Raw genomic sequence first — 17,784 nt, forward strand, 5'->3', positions numbered from 1 at the left:
GCTTTAGTAGCCATACTCACAGTACTGTAATGCATACGTGCATATATAATGCAGCTGGAATAATCTCACTAAGAGCGCTTCTAGCGTGTTACGATTTTATGATGGACTTGCTTTGCATACACAACTCCATTGCAAAAACGAGGGAATCGCCGCTCAACGGTCCAACGTAAGTGATTTATTGCACCAATGGTAAGCTTACCATTTTCAGAGAATGAGGAATTGAACCCACTACATATACCAAACAAAATTAGGATAAGCACATTACTTCATTAATAACCGCCTTCAGGTTTTGCTTATGAATTTTAAAAAATTATAATTTTCTTTGAGTCGAATAATAACTTCTCAATTCACTTTTTTTCTTTCCTTTTGTCCCAACAATCCTCTCCCACACCATCCCCATATTTTCTGTGCACTTACTATTGTTGATCCATGACTTCTATGAACTTGTATATAACAAACCGAATTGTTTGTGGTTTCTTGCAAATTCATGAATTGTAACAGTCATAATTGTACTGTTACGACTTACATGGAATTTGTGTTTATGCACATGGAACAAACTGAATTTCGAATAACTCCAGATTATGCCCGGTTTTGAAAAGGGCAGGTAATCAGCCGAAACACGCGTCAACTTAAGGGCATCACAAAATAAAAACACTATGCTAAGTAAGTTATTGTTAGAATTTCCATTGGGGCAGTCATGAGAAATTACATTCTATGGTATCCGCTAGCAGTTATTGGCTATATCCGCTTTTCTAACAAGACGTGATATTTTTTCACCACAGAATTTAAAGTTAATGTCCAACTAACAGCCAACTCACTGAAACAGGCCTATTAAGGAGTCGCCACTTGACCAGCTTCCCTAATGGGCATAAACTACATTTACACAAACTGTCTACACCCTTAACATTGAGATACTACAAAATAAAAATAAAAAAAAAAAACGCCTTTTAGCTTCAAAGAAAAGCGATGACTAGCTTATCATGCCACCAGGAAATTGCAGGGGAGACCCATACATATAAATGGAGTGTAATAGTTTAGGTGAACTTTGTGGGGGCAGTCACGGCTGACCAGTGAATGTATCTACATGAGCATGCTAGTAAAAATGATCTACTTGTGCAGTAGACCCGAAAAATATGCACATGAAATGAGGCACAACGCAGATAAACTATCTCCAATGGGAGAGATAATGTGGGTTTTCTGTGTTCAGCATTTCAATAGGTAGAAAGGCTTTTCTGATTGACGCTTAACTGTTGCCACGACCACAGAGGAATAATGCAGAGTACTGTGGAAGACTATGGAGTACTGGGTTACTACAGGGCCTTCAAAGTCAGCCAAGATTTGGAAAAGTGCGATACACAATTTATCCTAACACTTTTTGGGTATTAAACGGCGGTGCTAGCTCCAATAATCAGGAGAGGGTTGTGGTAAGGGCTACCAAAGTAACTTTCGATCACAAGATAAGAGGGTTTTAAATTTGGGAATTGCCTGCACCGCTTTCCGGCGTTAGTCAAACTGAGCTAAAATAAACAGTTAATCTAGCTTAGTGAACTGCCCGAGGACAGCCACAACTGCACAATAACACATCGTTAAAGATGCGCTTGCATACACGCTAGAACTAGTTTGCCCTCAAAACAAATGCAAATAATTTTTCAAATGCAGATTACACCTTTGCTAAAACTGAAAGCGAGGGTAACCAAAAGTTTGGATGGGAGTGGCAATACCAGAACAGCAGCATATTTCTCATTGCCAAGTATAAAATACAATTAAGTCCTGGAAGATTCTACATAAAGCAGGTCTAGAGCCCGAGTGCACGAAGGAGACATGCCTAAAGACATTAAGTAAAGCATTCAATTTAATGACTGCCCTGCAGCCTTCAGATCTTCTGCATAATTAGTTTTAAAAAGTGTAGCTGCACTGAAAGCTCGGCAATTTCGCCAACTAAAGCAGTGTGTTACAGAACGACGTTATGATGGCTTCATACACTGAAGCTATGCAGGAGGCATTTAACTAAACTAACTAGGTACAATAAACTGCTTTACTAGCAAAGAAAAACGGTTCTCGCCTCAGTGTTAATATCAAGATTGCGATCCTGCAGCTCTCCTTGTGGGGTATTGGCGAGATGGGGCATTAAAATAGTGGAGTACACGTCAGTTCTAAGATCCATTTCACACTGCGTTTCGCAAATTTTTTTTTTTTTTAAGCGAATGTGCTTAGCGTTTAACTTGTACTGTGGCATCACAGGCTAAACCACTTCATATACAACCCAATCCAAAACATTTACAAAACGATAACACTGCTTCACACAATTTGGTTGTTGGACAAATATTTCCACACGTGTATATCTACATTGAATATATTAGACAAACGTTGCAAAAAAGACATTATACGGGGACATTGGGCCAATCATGTGCTACTTTTACAAGCTATGAGGTCCCTTACTCGAGGCACTCCATATGCTTCCACTTGGTAAGTTATGAAAAAATCAGCCAAATACACGTCGACAGAACAGGAATATACGTTGCCAAAGTAATGCGTAAAAATGACATGCGTTGCATAACCATGCTGAACAGGCATCCCAGGAGAGCTTGGGTTAAAGGAATAATATCTTCTCAGCTTTAAAAGAGACTCAGATTTAAACTTCACAAATGAGAGCATTAAACCGGTAAACAATTATTTCAGATACATGTTAAATTCACCCGGGTTTACCTTTACATGTGAAATTGTAGTGAGAAAACCCTTAAACACCAAGAGCCCCACTTCTCTCCCATTTATTCATCTTTTGTGTACCTTCAAAACACCATGTCATTTGCCATCCCCTGCTCCATGTATTGGAATTAAAAGTGGTCTCGTACAGAGAAACCTGTAATTTGTGTGGAGCACTGGTACTCGAGGGTGCCAGCAAAAAGGTACCACAAATATGCATGCTGGAGTGAACATTCAGGGCTTTAAGTGGACTGGGCCAAACCCCGGCAGCCTCTTGGTTGGGCTCTCGAGCCAGGGCTCGCCCGGACTAGCCCCAGCCATGCCAAGCTCTCAGGCAGCCGTTCAGCCGTTTCTATTTTCTAATACGAAATGCTGACACCCGCAGGCAGCCGCGTAACAGTGCAGTGCTTTGGCAAAACCTGCTGCGAGGGCTAGGTTAGCCAGTTTGAGAAAAAAGATACGCAGCAGAAAGCCCATTAAATGTGTTTGGTTAAAGGGCTTCCACTGTGCGTTAGCCCCTTTTCAGAAAAAAAATAAATAGGCTGGCCAACCCAGCCCCCCCTCGGAATAAAGAGACATCCAAGCAGCCCATTGCATTCAAGGAACTGTGTGGTTAAAAGGAGTTGCCTGGGAGGGTCAGAGACACCCACAGGCAATTACTTGACCACAGCTCCTTGAATGCAAGGGCTTGGGGATGTCTTGGGGGTGTGGCCTAAGCACTACTTAAAGCCCCCCCCTCAATTTATCACTCAACTTAAAGCGCTGCGTGCATTTCACCATAAACACACCATACAATACATAAGAGAACATGGGAGCAGCCACATCAAATGAGAACACCAAGGGTTACAAAGGATCACAGGGGAGGATAGCCCTCAGTTCCAGGAAAAACCAATAGTGTGAGGGCAGAGTACTGAAATATGTAATTTTTATATAAGCCGCCTTACAAGCTTCTTTGGGGAGGGGGGGGGGTGGAGTTCTGATCTTATGTCCAAGGGTGACTGCAACACCTGCAGACAAGATCCTGCCTCCACAAAAGCTCTTCATATGTTGGAGTAGTCCATTTTGAGACACGTCTAAGGCTTCCCTTTATCAAGCCTGGGCAACAGCAGGACTTGTGTAACAAACGTCCAGGAGGTAGAGGATGATTTACCTTACTGGATGCAAAACCTGGTTGTTTTGTGAAAACGAGAGAAAACCTACGAGTCCTGTTAAGACAATTTAAAAAAAATGGGCCGGGTAGGTAACCTCAAAAGGCAGGCTATTTGAAGGGGGGTTTTAAGTCACAATCCAAAGACCTTGCTTCTCGACATTCAGACATAGGCTTCTTGTTTAAAGCCTTGTATTTGTTGTTGGAGAAGGGGGTAATGGATTTTTCAATATCCATGAACTGCCAACTACATCTGGAAGGATATCATGAAGACATTAATGGCAGCCAATCACATTTAAACAGCCATGGGGCAATTACAGAATACTGTGCGACTCTACAAGTGAGTTGACACAGCAAACCCACAGTGTTGACACGGGAACATCAGTTTTAGTGTAGTACCCTATAGATCCACACTGCTATGAAGTCTACTCGTTGCTGGCAGCTGATGGTGCGAATTCCACACCACATGATTAAAGCAACACTGCAAGAGAAAGGCATGGGATACCCAGGTAAAAATAGCAAGCACAAGACACCACTTAACACATAATTCAGACTGGATTGCATGAAGGAGCTCATTAACCTCACTGTACTAGAGTGGTAGCAGCAGCAATATTTGCCATCATCACCAGAAAGTGGATGCAATAGTGGTTTGCAGGGCACCAACCCCTACAGATAAGGGGCACACTAGTCCTTTTATACTGCCCTAAAAGGAAAGTTCTCCAACAGAAAAAATATTTGGATCAGTGTGGTGATAGATCACTGTGCTACAGGAAGATACCATTTCACTGCCTGATCCCAGGAGATAAATGTAGGCATGCATCTTTTAGCTTGCATGAATTACAAAAACTATGTATCGCAAATAGGTTTCTGCAAAAACTTGTGTATGGTCTTAAAACTTGATTACACATGGGAATTCCTATTATACCCCCACACAGTAGCAAATAAAATACTGCCACTTCTAAAATCTTATATACTGCATTAGCTTTTTCAACAAAAAGCGTCATTATTGTAGTGCAGGAGGTGGTAATTACTTTGATAATGTTCAGGATGACAAAATGTGTATAAATTATATATACCCAAGATAGTTGGACAAGGGATGGTTTGGGTAAGAATGACCATGCTCAGACAAATAGAACGTTTTAAAGATTGATCAAATACTGGTGTGAAAGAGGAAAAGTCGCTAAATTAACAGGTTGGATTGAATTGGGCAGGAGAGCATATTTAGTTTAGTCTTGAATCCAACAACTTATCCTGCAACATGGATCCCAGATGAACTGCCAAATCAGCGGACAGTATGGCGTTAGTAGGAGTTTGTATACGGTCTTTTAATTCTACATATATTTGGAAGACTACTGAAGATTGGTTCTCTGCAGTTGTAGGTCTGTAAATTGCACCCCCCCCCCCCCCCCCCCCGACACCTTTTAAGGACAAAAACATGATCGTTACTCCACTTTGTTGCATTTTACCATTTAATTTTACCATTTACATTCCAGGTTTCCAACCTGACCAGATGCAGGTCAAACCACTTTCTACAAGATTAGTGAAGAGCCACATCAAGCCAAGAACAAAGGTCACGACACGATTGTAATAATGCACCATCCATACTAATTGGGGATGAAAAAAGGAAGCAAATGCTAGTAGGCATTCATTAGAGAGAACATCTGAAGATTTTTGCCCAGCCAGCAAAGTAGGCACCCAGAAGTGAAACCAAGCTGCTCAAAAGCTTCAGGTAACACGTGCATCTTAAAAACGCATCTCGAATTTCTGTCCTCTGTTCAGGTACAATTTCTTTACTGCTTAAAATCTTCGCCAGAATACAAACATTTAAGGCAAACTAGGGTTCTAGTTCGGTTGACCCGTTAACGCTATATAGTCGACTAGTAGATAGACCTAACATACCACCTTCAAAACTACTATTCACCATTAGAGATCACCAAACAGAGTCAATAGTGGATGGATGGGTTTCACTTCGTGATGGTTGCGACCAAATATGGAAGTCACCAAAATGCAACATTTTGTATAGTTTGCAGGCGACATAACTATGGAGTAGTTAACCTGCTCGGGCTGACAGATTTGTTCTCTGTATTCCCATCACTACCAGATTTCTGGTAACCATTCCTCCACCAGTGCCACATTCAAAAATATTTAGCCTCGGATACAAGATCAGCAGTTCCTTTGAACTATACGTTACTCTACTTTTTTTTCACTGTGTATTGAATTGCATCAATTAGGACACAGACCACAAATAAAACATTCAATCGTCTGACTTGGCAGCTCCCGTAATGTAAATATCCAAGGAACCACTTCCTGCTATTCTTTGCCCCATCACAAACGGCTTCAAACTAGGATAACTCCAAGACCAATGCCTAGAAAAAAAGAAAAAAAAAAATAGACCAGTTGGAGACATTTATCTCTCATAACTCTGACCAAACATCCATTGTCATCTTTCTCATTCAGTCACACGCCATTCACAACATTTTCTTCCTGCATAAACATTTGTGTTCAATAGTTTAATGTATAAAATGTCAATGTTTTTATTGTATAAAAATGTTTTTTTAAAAACCACCTCAATAGCACCAAATATCTGTCTCAAATCCACACTATTTTTCACCAAAATAGGCGATTGGGTTAGTAAAAGTAACTTGGAAAGAAAAAAAAAATTTGCATTTAACCACCAATTCACTTTTCTGCATCAGCCTTGACTTTTTGCCTCAATACCTTTGCTCTGGCCATTTACAGGAAGGAATGGAGGCAACAAGTCCAGGCTGATTTCTGGAGTCACTTTAACTACCCCATCCCCTATTTTTGTGATAAGTAATCCACCATGACTGGATTTGAGATGGATATTTGGTGCCATTAAGTTTACATTTTTATACAATAAAAACATTGATTTTTATACATTAAACTATTGAGCACAGAAGTGCTCCTGCAGGAAGAAAATGTTGTGGATGCAGTGTAACTGAGTGAGGACGATAGAGGTTTGGTCAGAGATACGAGAAACACCTGCATCTCCAACGGGTGATCTATTTTTCTAGATTTCCATCAGGGAAGAGAGTCCGGGCCCCAACTTTTTTGGTCCGACCAATGTCGGCCTTTGCCAACATCCTACCCATTGGTTTGCACACAAGAGTAATTTAGTACTACAAGCTCAAAAAATCCCAATTGTTGCAGATATATTAAAACACATTTTTTTTTAAAGTGACTCCTCAAACTGCAATTAACGATAAAGTGCTTTTGCTTGTGAGTTAGTACAAGAGAAGTGGATAAAACTTCAATGGAGTTCAAAATCCCATCCTCCGCTTGAGCAGGTTTGAAACTCATACTGGTGGGACAGCTTCAGGGTGCAACCTTCATCTGTTCTGCCCAACAGCTGGAGCACTGTAAGACACCTTTGTGTCTATAAAGAAACTAAAAAATTAAATGATGCAAATTTTGAAAAGGAAGGGGGATTAGTGACAAAGTGCCTCTGATTTTCAATGAACTGGCCTTGCCCGCACCCTCCCCCCACAACAGCGTATGGGTGGCAGTTTGTTCTAGCATTCCATTTCTTTTTATTGCAAGACGACTGAGGTAATCCTCTTCAATGCAAACATTCCAAACCTGAAGCACAACCAAAAGTGTGATGCATGAATGTCACTGAAAACTCAGAAAGATGCCTGCTTACAAATGTAGTTATGCAAACCAATTCCAAATGCCTTGTTCTGTCCTGCAGCACAAGGCAACCAATTTGAGTGAGACAGTAAATTATTGAGTAGGGTCGTCCATGTGAGACAATACTACATTGCTTCTCTACCAGAAGCACCTACTGTCAGAAGCACCTACTGTCAACATGGGTTCTGCTTTGCGCTTTTTGCTCAACCTCCAAAGTAGTGCCTTTCCCTCCATGCGAAATTTCAGACCAAAAAGACATGGTGTAGATTGCAATACATACAAATACATTCAATTCTTTGCATTCATGTGGCAATATAGCGTGACATTTGAGTCACCATGCTTCAATCTGGTAATGGAAATCAGTAAATACCATCTTCGTTGGAACTTCAGTACAGCAGGAGTCAAAAAGGTAATAGCAAGGAACTGCAATAGTAGAGATGCTGGGCTAATCGATTATCAATAGATTGAGGTAGACAAGTAGCAGAGATCTGAAATATATTGCTGCAGGTCTTGAATTTACCTAACAAACATACATTAACTTTGAGTGTTTGAGAATGGGCATAAAGAAGAGTCAAAACACATTTCTATATGATATGGCATTTATAACACGCCTATACACAAGTGTTTGAATGCATGATGGGACGGGGGACAGAAGGAAGGCAGACAACGATCTTACTAGGCCAGGTGTCATGCAGATAGCGCAAGTGCAAGGGAAAAAGGTGCAGGAGAGGGGAAGGAAGATTAATAAAAACGTCCATCTGGTGGCATAGCAGGGCGAGTGCAGACATAAGTGCTGGGTTGCCAGGGAGGCAGTGCAAGCGTGCAACAGGCAGGGCCCGAGAACAGAAGGGTTGTGAGGTAACCAGTGCAGTCTCCGTATCAGTCAGGAATTCAGCAGGGGAGAGAAGAAACAGGAAGGTTTTTAGGTGCTTCTGGATCCGAAGATTATTCTCCTCAAGTTTCAGAGGGAGGCCCCAGCCGAAGAGAGAGATCTATCACCAACTTGTTGCTTGGAGAAGCGACTGACCCTGAGGGAGTTGGAGGCGGATGAGCAAAGAGCACGAGAAGGAAGATATTTAGGAATAGTGAGTTGAAGGTATTGAGGCCCCAGAAGGCCTTGTGGAAGATGCAGAGGGTTTTTAACTTGATCCTTGCAGCCACTAGGAGCCAATGCAGAGATTTCAGTCCTGGAAAGATACGATACCTGGGCTTGAGGCCAAGGACAAGAGTCTCAGTCCTGTTCTTGAGTTGCAGAGGCCGGAGAGTAGAAGCAGGCAGATTTAGAAAGGCAGTTGCAATAATCTAACCTAGAGAGAACCAGAGCTCTGGAGACAGTGAGCTTCTGGGGGAAGGAGAGGAAAAGAAGAATACCTCTGAGGAGGTGCAGCTGGTAGCGTAACTTCTTAGAGACGTCAGATGTGAGGAGAGAAAGAGAGAAAGTGTGGAGTCGAAGAGGATCACACGGTTTTTAGCCTTGCGGGTGAGAGCACAAAGAGTGCCAGGAGAGGCCGGCCAGAGAGCTACAGGAAAGGTGTGAGCCAATAATGGACCTTACAAAATGGGCAAAAGGATAAAGTGTGAATTTCATGTTGGAAATTAATATTGGCCGTGCGCGGTTTATTCGCGCCTAGTTCCACAGCGCTAGCTCCTTCCTACACAGAGGAGCTGGTTTTAGCTTCAAGTTTCAACCCTGCATATCAGAAGGCAAGAACAGTACTAATCAATCCATGAATCCCACCACCTTGACTTTCAACAAGACTATTTAAGAAAGGCATCCTGAACAAGTTATGTTGGAAAACCAGGACCCTCATGACAATACTGGCCTGAATCAAGGAGAAGTGGTCACCCATCCTGTACAATATCAATAACGACACAAATCCATCAATTACCACAAAGTTAAATAAAAACAAAAACTAAATTTCTTATATCAAGATTTCCTCCCCAAGTGTCAGGCGCAGACGTGCGACCTCAAGCTTGCTGCGCCTTTAGTATCAAGTTGCAACTCTAGAGAAGGTACAACAAGGCCAAAAGTCTATGGTTGCTTGCGTTTTGTGTGGAGCAGACGTGGCCTAGTAGTTGGAGTGGGCCACGTCCTTCGGGAAGGGTCACGACTTTCTATGATTGAGCTTCAAATGAGCTTAAGAATTTTAGATTAGAGAAGCACATCGAGTGTTTCACGTTGGTTAAGTGTTAAACGTATACCTAGCCACTAAGTTTTGCTTTTGTATGGGCCATGTACATGGATGCCTTTGATGGCGATTTTTTTCTTTTCTACCACAAGTAGTCTCCAGTGCCAGCTGCGTCACGTGATCAGAACCTGCACAAACAAATCTTTGCATTCATGGTTCACTCATTTGCTTAAATTGTAAGCACTTGTAAAACGGCCTACTCTGTATAGTACTGAAAGCAGCCGAAAGGTGGAGTTTGCAGCATTCCATTGAGCATTCTCGGGTAACAATGTATAGATTATATTTAAATATACAAAAACGTTTCTGCGAAATCCCCAAAACCTTAAAATCATTCTACCTGCAGAACCACACAATCATTGTGGGTGGGGGCAGGATCCACGTAGACAATCTATTAGCGCACTGGAATAGTTACACGTTTTAAAGTGGGAGAAAAGTCATCGCCTGTAAAACCCAAACGTAAATACAAAAGTAGCGACAAAATACAAGTTAATTCCAAAAGAAATCCGTCGACACCGGAACAAACGGTTAGCAGCTGGCCACATGTTCATGCTCCAGGAATGCCAACTTGGGCGACATTCGCAAAACTTTCAATTACAGCTCGAGCGAAAACACGATAGCCAGTAAAATTCATGAGCGGGGGCTCTGGGGAGAGGAGCGGAAAGGGTGACGAGTGAAGTTTCTGAAGCGTCACTAACGCTGCCAGTTGTTAGCACCTTAGGGTTCGCAGTTGGAAGCCCGGCGCGGCATGCCTCAACTTTACACACCTCCACAGCATCACATGCGACTCGTCCCAGCAGCTGTGCTGCCCCCTCAGCCGTCACAAGCCCAGTGCGAGCGCTCCGCCCCCGCCCTCCCCTGCTACTGTTCCATGACTAGGCTGCGGGGATTTCTGCTTTTGCCGTCAGGCTCAGCTGCCACATCACTCCAACGCACATGGGTGGGGGCTTCAACTGCCCTGGCACACTACATTTAGGTTCCCTGGTTAGCACCAAAACTGACATTAAGCTAGACTGCCCCCACTTTATGTGCAATGGATCGTTGGCAGGGTTACGCCAACCCTCCCACAATCACCAGTGGGTTCTGGACATATGGTCTCCCAACAGGACCTTTTCCACATGCCGTTCCAACCCTCTGCAGCATAACCAGGGACTACTGGCTATGTAAAGCTGCCCTCATGCATCCGTCCAGAACTAGCCACCAGCATCGTGCCCCTGAGTGCAGTTTAGTATTTTAATTAGCAAGTGGGCCCATTAAAAGCTGCGTTATGGTCGGCTTGAAGGTCATTAAGCCAGTACCATCCATTTTTACATGGATGTGGCATAAGTGCAACCCTCCCACGCACCTCCCACCACAACATAAAAAAAGGGGTGGGGCTCTTTCCTGAAAACATTTTACACAGCAAAACAATGCATACCTACGAACACAGAGTCAGGCAAGATTGTATCCTGCCCAATCATACAACAGGAAAAAAAACTGCTAGGAAGCAGGGCCTGAACTGGTTCCCCATTCAAAAGGCCAGAGAGGAAAAAGACACCAAAACATAAATAAAGCTTCTTTCCAGGTTCACATGAAGTGGTAACATATCCGAGGTCGCTCAAAAATAGCTTCGTTATCGATGACCAAAGGTATCGTAATGAAACGATCCTACAGGTTCGGCGAGTGGTAGGGTGCCAATTCAACGGACTTCACAATGTTCCCAGCTGTAGTATCCAGTAGAGGCTCTGCGGAACCTCGGCTCCGCCAAATGCTCCTTGCCTCAGCTGGTTTACGACAAACATCACCAACGATACACTTGCACAATCCCTTAGTATCCATGGGAAACCGTACCGCCGCTCCACCGTGAAGCTATTCTTCAGTCCAGAAACCAGGAAAATGTGCGTGAAGGCTCTGCCCACAGATGACCCGTCATATTACAAATAGCGCGACCAGTTTCATAGGTACATTAACTGAAGAATTGCATCAAGAAAAACCATGAAGGGTGTTGAAGACGAGACCCAATGTACCTGGAATGAAAACAAGCGCAGTTGGATGCCCCGTGATTTGCGCGGGCTGCAGTTGGAGCCCGGTGCTGGACAAGCCTCAGACCCGTTATTTTTTGTCATCCAATGATAAACACAAAGCCGGAACACACGACAGCGAGCGCGGTAAATAATCCATCCCTGGAGAGCGCAGACAGAAGCAGACAGGAGGGACGGACATGCAGGCAGAAGAAACTAAACACCATTTTTTCTACCTGCACAAGTTGCCATTTGCTGCAGTGATCAAGAACCCTTGCCCCCTCCTAACGGTTTTCAGAGAGCCAGCCTTTCAATCTGTCCTAGGCTCCATCTGTTGATAGAGGCAAGACCGCAAGGTTTCTAATCGCGGGATTTATTCAGGAGGAGAATGAAATAATGGAGGTCCAGGGAAACGTAGGCACGTTCACAACCACAACAATGTTCATCACACTCGTATATCAAACATGCAGGTAAGCAGCAGCAAGATCATCATCTTATGCTCAGCATTTGAGATACTGTAGCATTGTAAACAACCATTCAATTAACTCACCTTACAGACAATATTTAGCTTTTAAACTGCTGTTTTTCACATTTGATACAATAAACGTAACTTAAAACAACCAGAGTGGTGCTGCCCCACATATAAAAGAAAACATGCACTATAAGCCTAAGGGGCAGTGCCGAGAAGCTTTAAATCCCAGGTCAACACGGGCGTGTACCATTTCGAGAGAAAAAAGAAAAGAAAAAAAAACTTGGTTCATAAGCTCCAAACCTTTCCCCGAGACAGGAAATCCCAGACAAAACCGAAAAAAAAACAGGAAAAGATTGCTTAAAACCTCAGTCCAACATCCCGAGGAGCGAAACAAATAATATGTCCTTATTCTTCTATACATTAATTGCTAGAGGCCAAGCCTTTAATTACGATTACAGGAGACAAACGCCCTACGTGAGATCTGCGAACTCATTTCAGAAATAACCCACGTACATAGTCGGAGAGCGAGACACACTCCGGTCTGTGAAATGTAAATGTATTCCTTATATAGACTGCAGCAGTTGCTCGGAGGGCAGAGGGGGCCCCTTCTGCACAGGCGTTCCCTCCCATCCTCAGACAAGCAGGTACCTCACACTGGCCGCGAGAGGGGCTTCAGCACATTTCACGCCTCCCCTTCTCACACAACAGCATCTCAACAATGGGCAAAGGCTCCCGGAGGGGACACGTCTGCACGGATCACATGCTCCGGGGTGGGTGGGGGGAATGGAGGGGCGCAGCTTATACGAGTGGGGGCGAGAGAGGAAACAACGTGGAAAGCAGTGAGAGAAAAATACTCCTCTGATCTGCGCTTGAATTAAATAAAGCAAATCAATAAGCACTGCAGCACAGAGCAACAGTTACTGCGTGCTTTTATTGGGGGGAACGCGGGGGGGGGGTGCGGAGGAGACAAGAGCTCAGTTCACTTTTGTCACCCAGGTAACAAGTTAGAAAAGGACAGAGGAGCGAAAACAAGCAAGCCCCAGAGTGCCCCGAGGATGAAGGAAGAGCGAGTATTGATAGGGCTAAAGAAGGAACGGAAGCGGGAGCCCCGGGGGTAAACGGGTTACTCCTAGGTGACAGGTAACAAGTTTCAGGCGGTGCTACGGGGCGACCCCGTGCAGACGTGGGTGCTTCGGGTGTCTTCCGGAGGCTGGGAGAGCAGGCAGGGAGCTGCGGGGCTCGGCCCGCTCTGATGGGATGTATAACGGTCCATGCGCAGGGAGCCGCTAGGCGGAGAGAGAGCAGGTAACGGTACAGCAGCAGAGCTGCGGACGGGCGGGGCGCACACTTTCACTCACTTTCTCTCACTCTGGACGACCCGAACCTGGGCCCGGGGAACCCAAGAGGCCCCCAGCCATCCCTGCGCTCACCGTTATTCCGCCTGGGGTTTGCCTGCTTTCTGCGCTTACACCTGGGGCCATCCGCCATGATCCTCTCGCTGGTGTCTAAATGCTGCCGAAGTCACCTCCCTCCTTCCCTCCGCCCCCTGCCTCCCTCCCACCACCGCACCTGGTTTACGACACTTATTTTACGACATTACCTTCTCTACACCTAAGCAGACTTGCCTGCCTGGGAAGCTAGTTGCCAGGGGAGACGTCGATTTGCGGCGGCGGCTGCGGGGGTGGAGACTGAGGGAGGCTGCCCAGGTGGGGCTGACAGGGGTGGGCATTTCCACAGGAAGGCAGAGCGCTGGCTCTCGCGGAGCAGCTTTCTCGGTGCGTGTTTTCTTTAAGTAAAGGTGCAGCTCTTTCAACAGGCAGCACGAAGTATGTCCTTGCGTCTGGCCAGATATGACGAACTGTTCCGTTACTAATCATACTGACCTACGTTTCCAGGAAGACAGAACCACATTCCGCGTTCATGTTGCTTCTCGACTAGTACACTAAAGTGAAGCGCGTTAAAAATAATACGCACGCTTGTGCACAGAAATGCTGCACTGCGCTGTCAGTGTAATGTTGCTTCTCTGACTAAGCTGTCCAACCGGCGCTGCTCTCCAGGTAAACTGAACAACGGTGCAAACAGTTCTGAAGATGGATGCATCAATGCAGGCTGAATCCTTCAGCGACCCTCGTCTATCCTTGTTTCAGAGGAAGAATCGCAATTTATTTGCAAAAACATGTCCGTAAATTAATTTATGTTTGCGTTCTCTCTTTAGAATTAACCATCACTCCAATGCAAGCTAATGGGACAATCAAACACCCTAATACCCCTCCCTTCTTTCACTTTCAAAAATATTCTTTGGTCTTCCTAAATGTGTCAGATTTCATGATTCCAATGCAGGACTACCATTCAGTTGTTGCTCATTATGTGGCCAGAGGAAGTCTGCACTATTCTCCCGTGGTGCCAGGAAGTCTGCACTATTCACCTGATGCCCGTTCTGCATATGTGGCAACATGAGTCTATAGCAGTACTTCTTTTGAGGTTACAGAAGCAGAGACTTTCCTAATCCATGGCTGCTGCCACTGACCAAGAGGAACAACCTTGTTAACACTTTTTTACCCTTCTAATTTTCTTCTTTCTTTTAGCTTTCGGAAGGCAGCATATACGGATGTTGAGATGGATTTCTGAACCCTGACCTGGAGGGGCAGAGGTTCAGAAAGCCAGCCTAGTTTCTTGGAACAGCCAGACCAATCAGGGTAGCTATGGCGGCGGTCAGGACTAGGTCTCAAGAGGGGTGAGGGTGACTGAAAGACCTCAATAAGCACACAAAGCAAGGACACTTACAAATTACTCCAGACAGGTGTTATTTTAAAAATATAGACACATTTATTACAAGGCCTTTGTAACATCGACTATAGCAAAGAATCACAATAATACTGAAGTAAACCAACACATCACAATCAATACAATATATATATATATATATACAAGACCGAGGGGTCTAAGGAGTTAGAAGCACCGAATATGTAGACCACCTAGATGGGGAGGAAAACAGGCAGTGCAAGCAATCATTAGACCCAGTTCGACATCAGAAATACACCTAACCAAGAGGCAGTCCAAGCCCTACGAAGAGAGGAGCCTTATGCTCAATAGTACATGCACGCGCTTGTGCCAATTGACAAAATAGGGTCTCTTCAAGGGTCTCTTGACAGTTCAGGAAGGTGGATGAGGCGATGAAGAACAAGTCCCCACTACTCAAGCAAGACCTCCACTTGCGGGCAGAGGCAGGGTGAGAGTGCAGGATGGAGCCGCTATTTCGCAACAGCGGTAGAAAAGAAATGGGTTCCTGCGCTAGGGGCCACCGGTTGGGGTATGGACTACTCACTGGTCCCCGACGCAGGCAGACCCAGACTTCGCCAGTTCAGTTCACTTTGCTGGCAGGTTCGGATGCAACAATCAGGACATCTCGACACAGTGTAGTTTCCGCGGTAGCAGGATACAGGGTCAAGGGGGTCACAAGTGCAGCAAACTTGCACAGGTCGTTGCCACAGCAGGGCAACACGGTAACCGCCTTTACTGCGGTCCGGGCGCACTCGTCTCACTTCAGACCTGGGAATGCCAAGTGTACGAAATTCGGTGTGAGGGTGCCGGGGACACAGAGCAAGCAGGATACCAAGTTTCGAGGGCTTCCTCGAAACGGCGGCGGTGACAGAGCAAACGTCCTGTGTAAACTGGTCAGCCCACTGGTTGGCCCAGGGACACTTCCGAAGAGGCTTACTTGCAGGGTTTGATGAAGGTGCAGACAATAGTTGGTCCCACTATTCCAATAGGTCGAAGCGCCTTCGCAGACCTTCTAGGACGATCAGATGCAGAGGGGTCTCGCAGGACGACAGCAGGCTCAGTGTGCCAAACCTTTCAGCGGGTCACCAGCGGTTCCTCGACTCGGCTTCTTGTTGCAGGATAATTGGCTCCTTATCCTTTGTTCGTGTGAACTCGGGAGATCGACATGGTAGTGGGGTTTTCGGCCTCCTTCATAGACCTTCATCGTTTTCTAAACTTCAGTGGCGAATTGTTCAGGAAATCTATAAGAGAGATCATAATTCTCAGAGTCTATCTTACTCACATTTTATTGCTGTTAACTTATTATTGAGTCAACCATATGTTACAAGGTTTCCTACCTCACATAGGTGCCCCGAGGTTGTCTCGAATGCTGTAATGACAGCAGTAGTTTAAGATCACTGAAACGATCTTAAACTACTGCTGTCATTGAGCATGAAGATGAATGGACTTAGAGGAATCATAGTAATCACTCCTGATGAAGGCAATTTTCCCAAAACGCGTTGAGAAAGCTATGTACCACCATCTGTGAAAAATAACAGAGACTGTTGTGTACTTGTATATTTTTGCAGTACAATGTCTTTTTTTTATCATTACAATTGATGTATGTGAATATGTGAAAAATCTATAATTACTAATGGAATAATATTTGTGAATAAACAAATATTGGTTATTTTTGAAAATTATTGTGAATCTTATCTGTCATAAATATGATTAAATAATTGCAGGTCGTACAAATATCACCCTCAAATATCTTCTTTGCAGATATACTTAACACATATTGTATCAAGATAACAAATACGCTGAGAATTATCCGGTAGAAACTCTTCCTTAAATATGTCAATATAGAATTTTGTTTCTTAAAAACCATACCTATTGACTGTCTTTTGGCAGTTCCTTGAGTGTATTGGGAACAGATATCCCAGCCCACATCCTGGAGGCACACACACAAGGCATGCAGAAGCCAGCAAAAGCTTTGGGTTTCGCGGTAAAGTGCACGACCAAATAAGGACTGACCTGGGTCGGCTCGACCTGGGGAAGGTGAAGGGGCACGGTGGCCAAAGGACAGGACAAAGAACCGCGTGGCATGCCCATTTTGGAGCCAGGCCACCTATTCGTGCCAAACGCGGTAAGCACGGATAACATGGCAAAAAAGGGTTTAAAACATAAGATAAACAATAGCTGCCACCAGTCCTGTCCGTGACACACCTGCACAGTTCATAATAAGTCCAGCAAGAGTTTCTAGGGCCTTTGGAATGACTAGAGATGCAAGGGTGCGGTAAAGTAAGTTACATTGCACTCTTGTTACATGTTGCACAAAAGCTGCAACATGAGGAAAGGACTAAGGGAAACGAAGTCTCCCAGTACTGACTGTTTTAAGGGCATGTCAGTTTCCACATAAGAAGTGAGCGAAAACCCAGAGGAGTGCGTCAGAGGGCTGCGCTTCTCTGGCAAAGGTTAGATCAGGGTGTAAAACAGCAGCAAAAAGTTTGGGGGTTGACACATGGAGGGAAAATTACATTCAAATATGAAATCTTTCCTAACAACGGACACGTTTAGGAAGAAACAAAATGCAGTTTTTCGATAATCCTATAAGGTGTATCAGGCAGTAATTCAGTTTAACCGGAAATGATAAATTACTTACCCATAGTCTTTATCACACCTAGTCATATTCACCATCACAGTACTTTTATCTCTTTCTTCCAGTCAGTCGATCAATGTGTGTGTGCATGTGAATCCCCTTCAATCTCTGGGTTTGGAATTTTATAGATTTGAAACCACTTCCTTCTGAGGTGTGTATCATGGCTTTACCATGATTCCTTGGGCTATGTATGGACAGTTTTCCAA

At 44.4% G+C, this 17,784-nt stretch overlaps 1 protein-coding gene across 4 annotated transcripts in view; it reads right to left on the reverse strand.

Annotated features, from left to right (window-relative positions):
• Nucleotides 1–13,732, reverse strand: part of ZEB1 (zinc finger E-box binding homeobox 1) — a 648,143-nt gene extending 634,411 nt beyond the window's left edge. For 3 of the 4 annotated variants that reach the window (XM_069648076.1, XM_069648074.1, XM_069648073.1), the window contains exon 1: nt 13,590–13,732. In XM_069648076.1, coding sequence (XP_069504177.1) covers nt 13,590–13,647 — 58 coding nt within the window. In that variant the 5' untranslated portion in view covers nt 13,648–13,732. Of the gene's footprint in view, nt 1–11,104; nt 11,878–13,589 lie in introns of those variants that run through there. The other variant, XM_069648075.1, reaches the window with a different exon arrangement.
• Nucleotides 13,733–17,784: the final 4,052 nt, after the last annotated feature.

This window comes from Ambystoma mexicanum, chromosome 2q (assembly GCF_040938575.1).
Source record: "Ambystoma mexicanum isolate Mex_15411 chromosome 2q, UKY_AmexF1_1, whole genome shotgun sequence".
NCBI lineage: Eukaryota > Metazoa > Chordata > Amphibia > Caudata > Ambystomatidae > Ambystoma > Ambystoma mexicanum.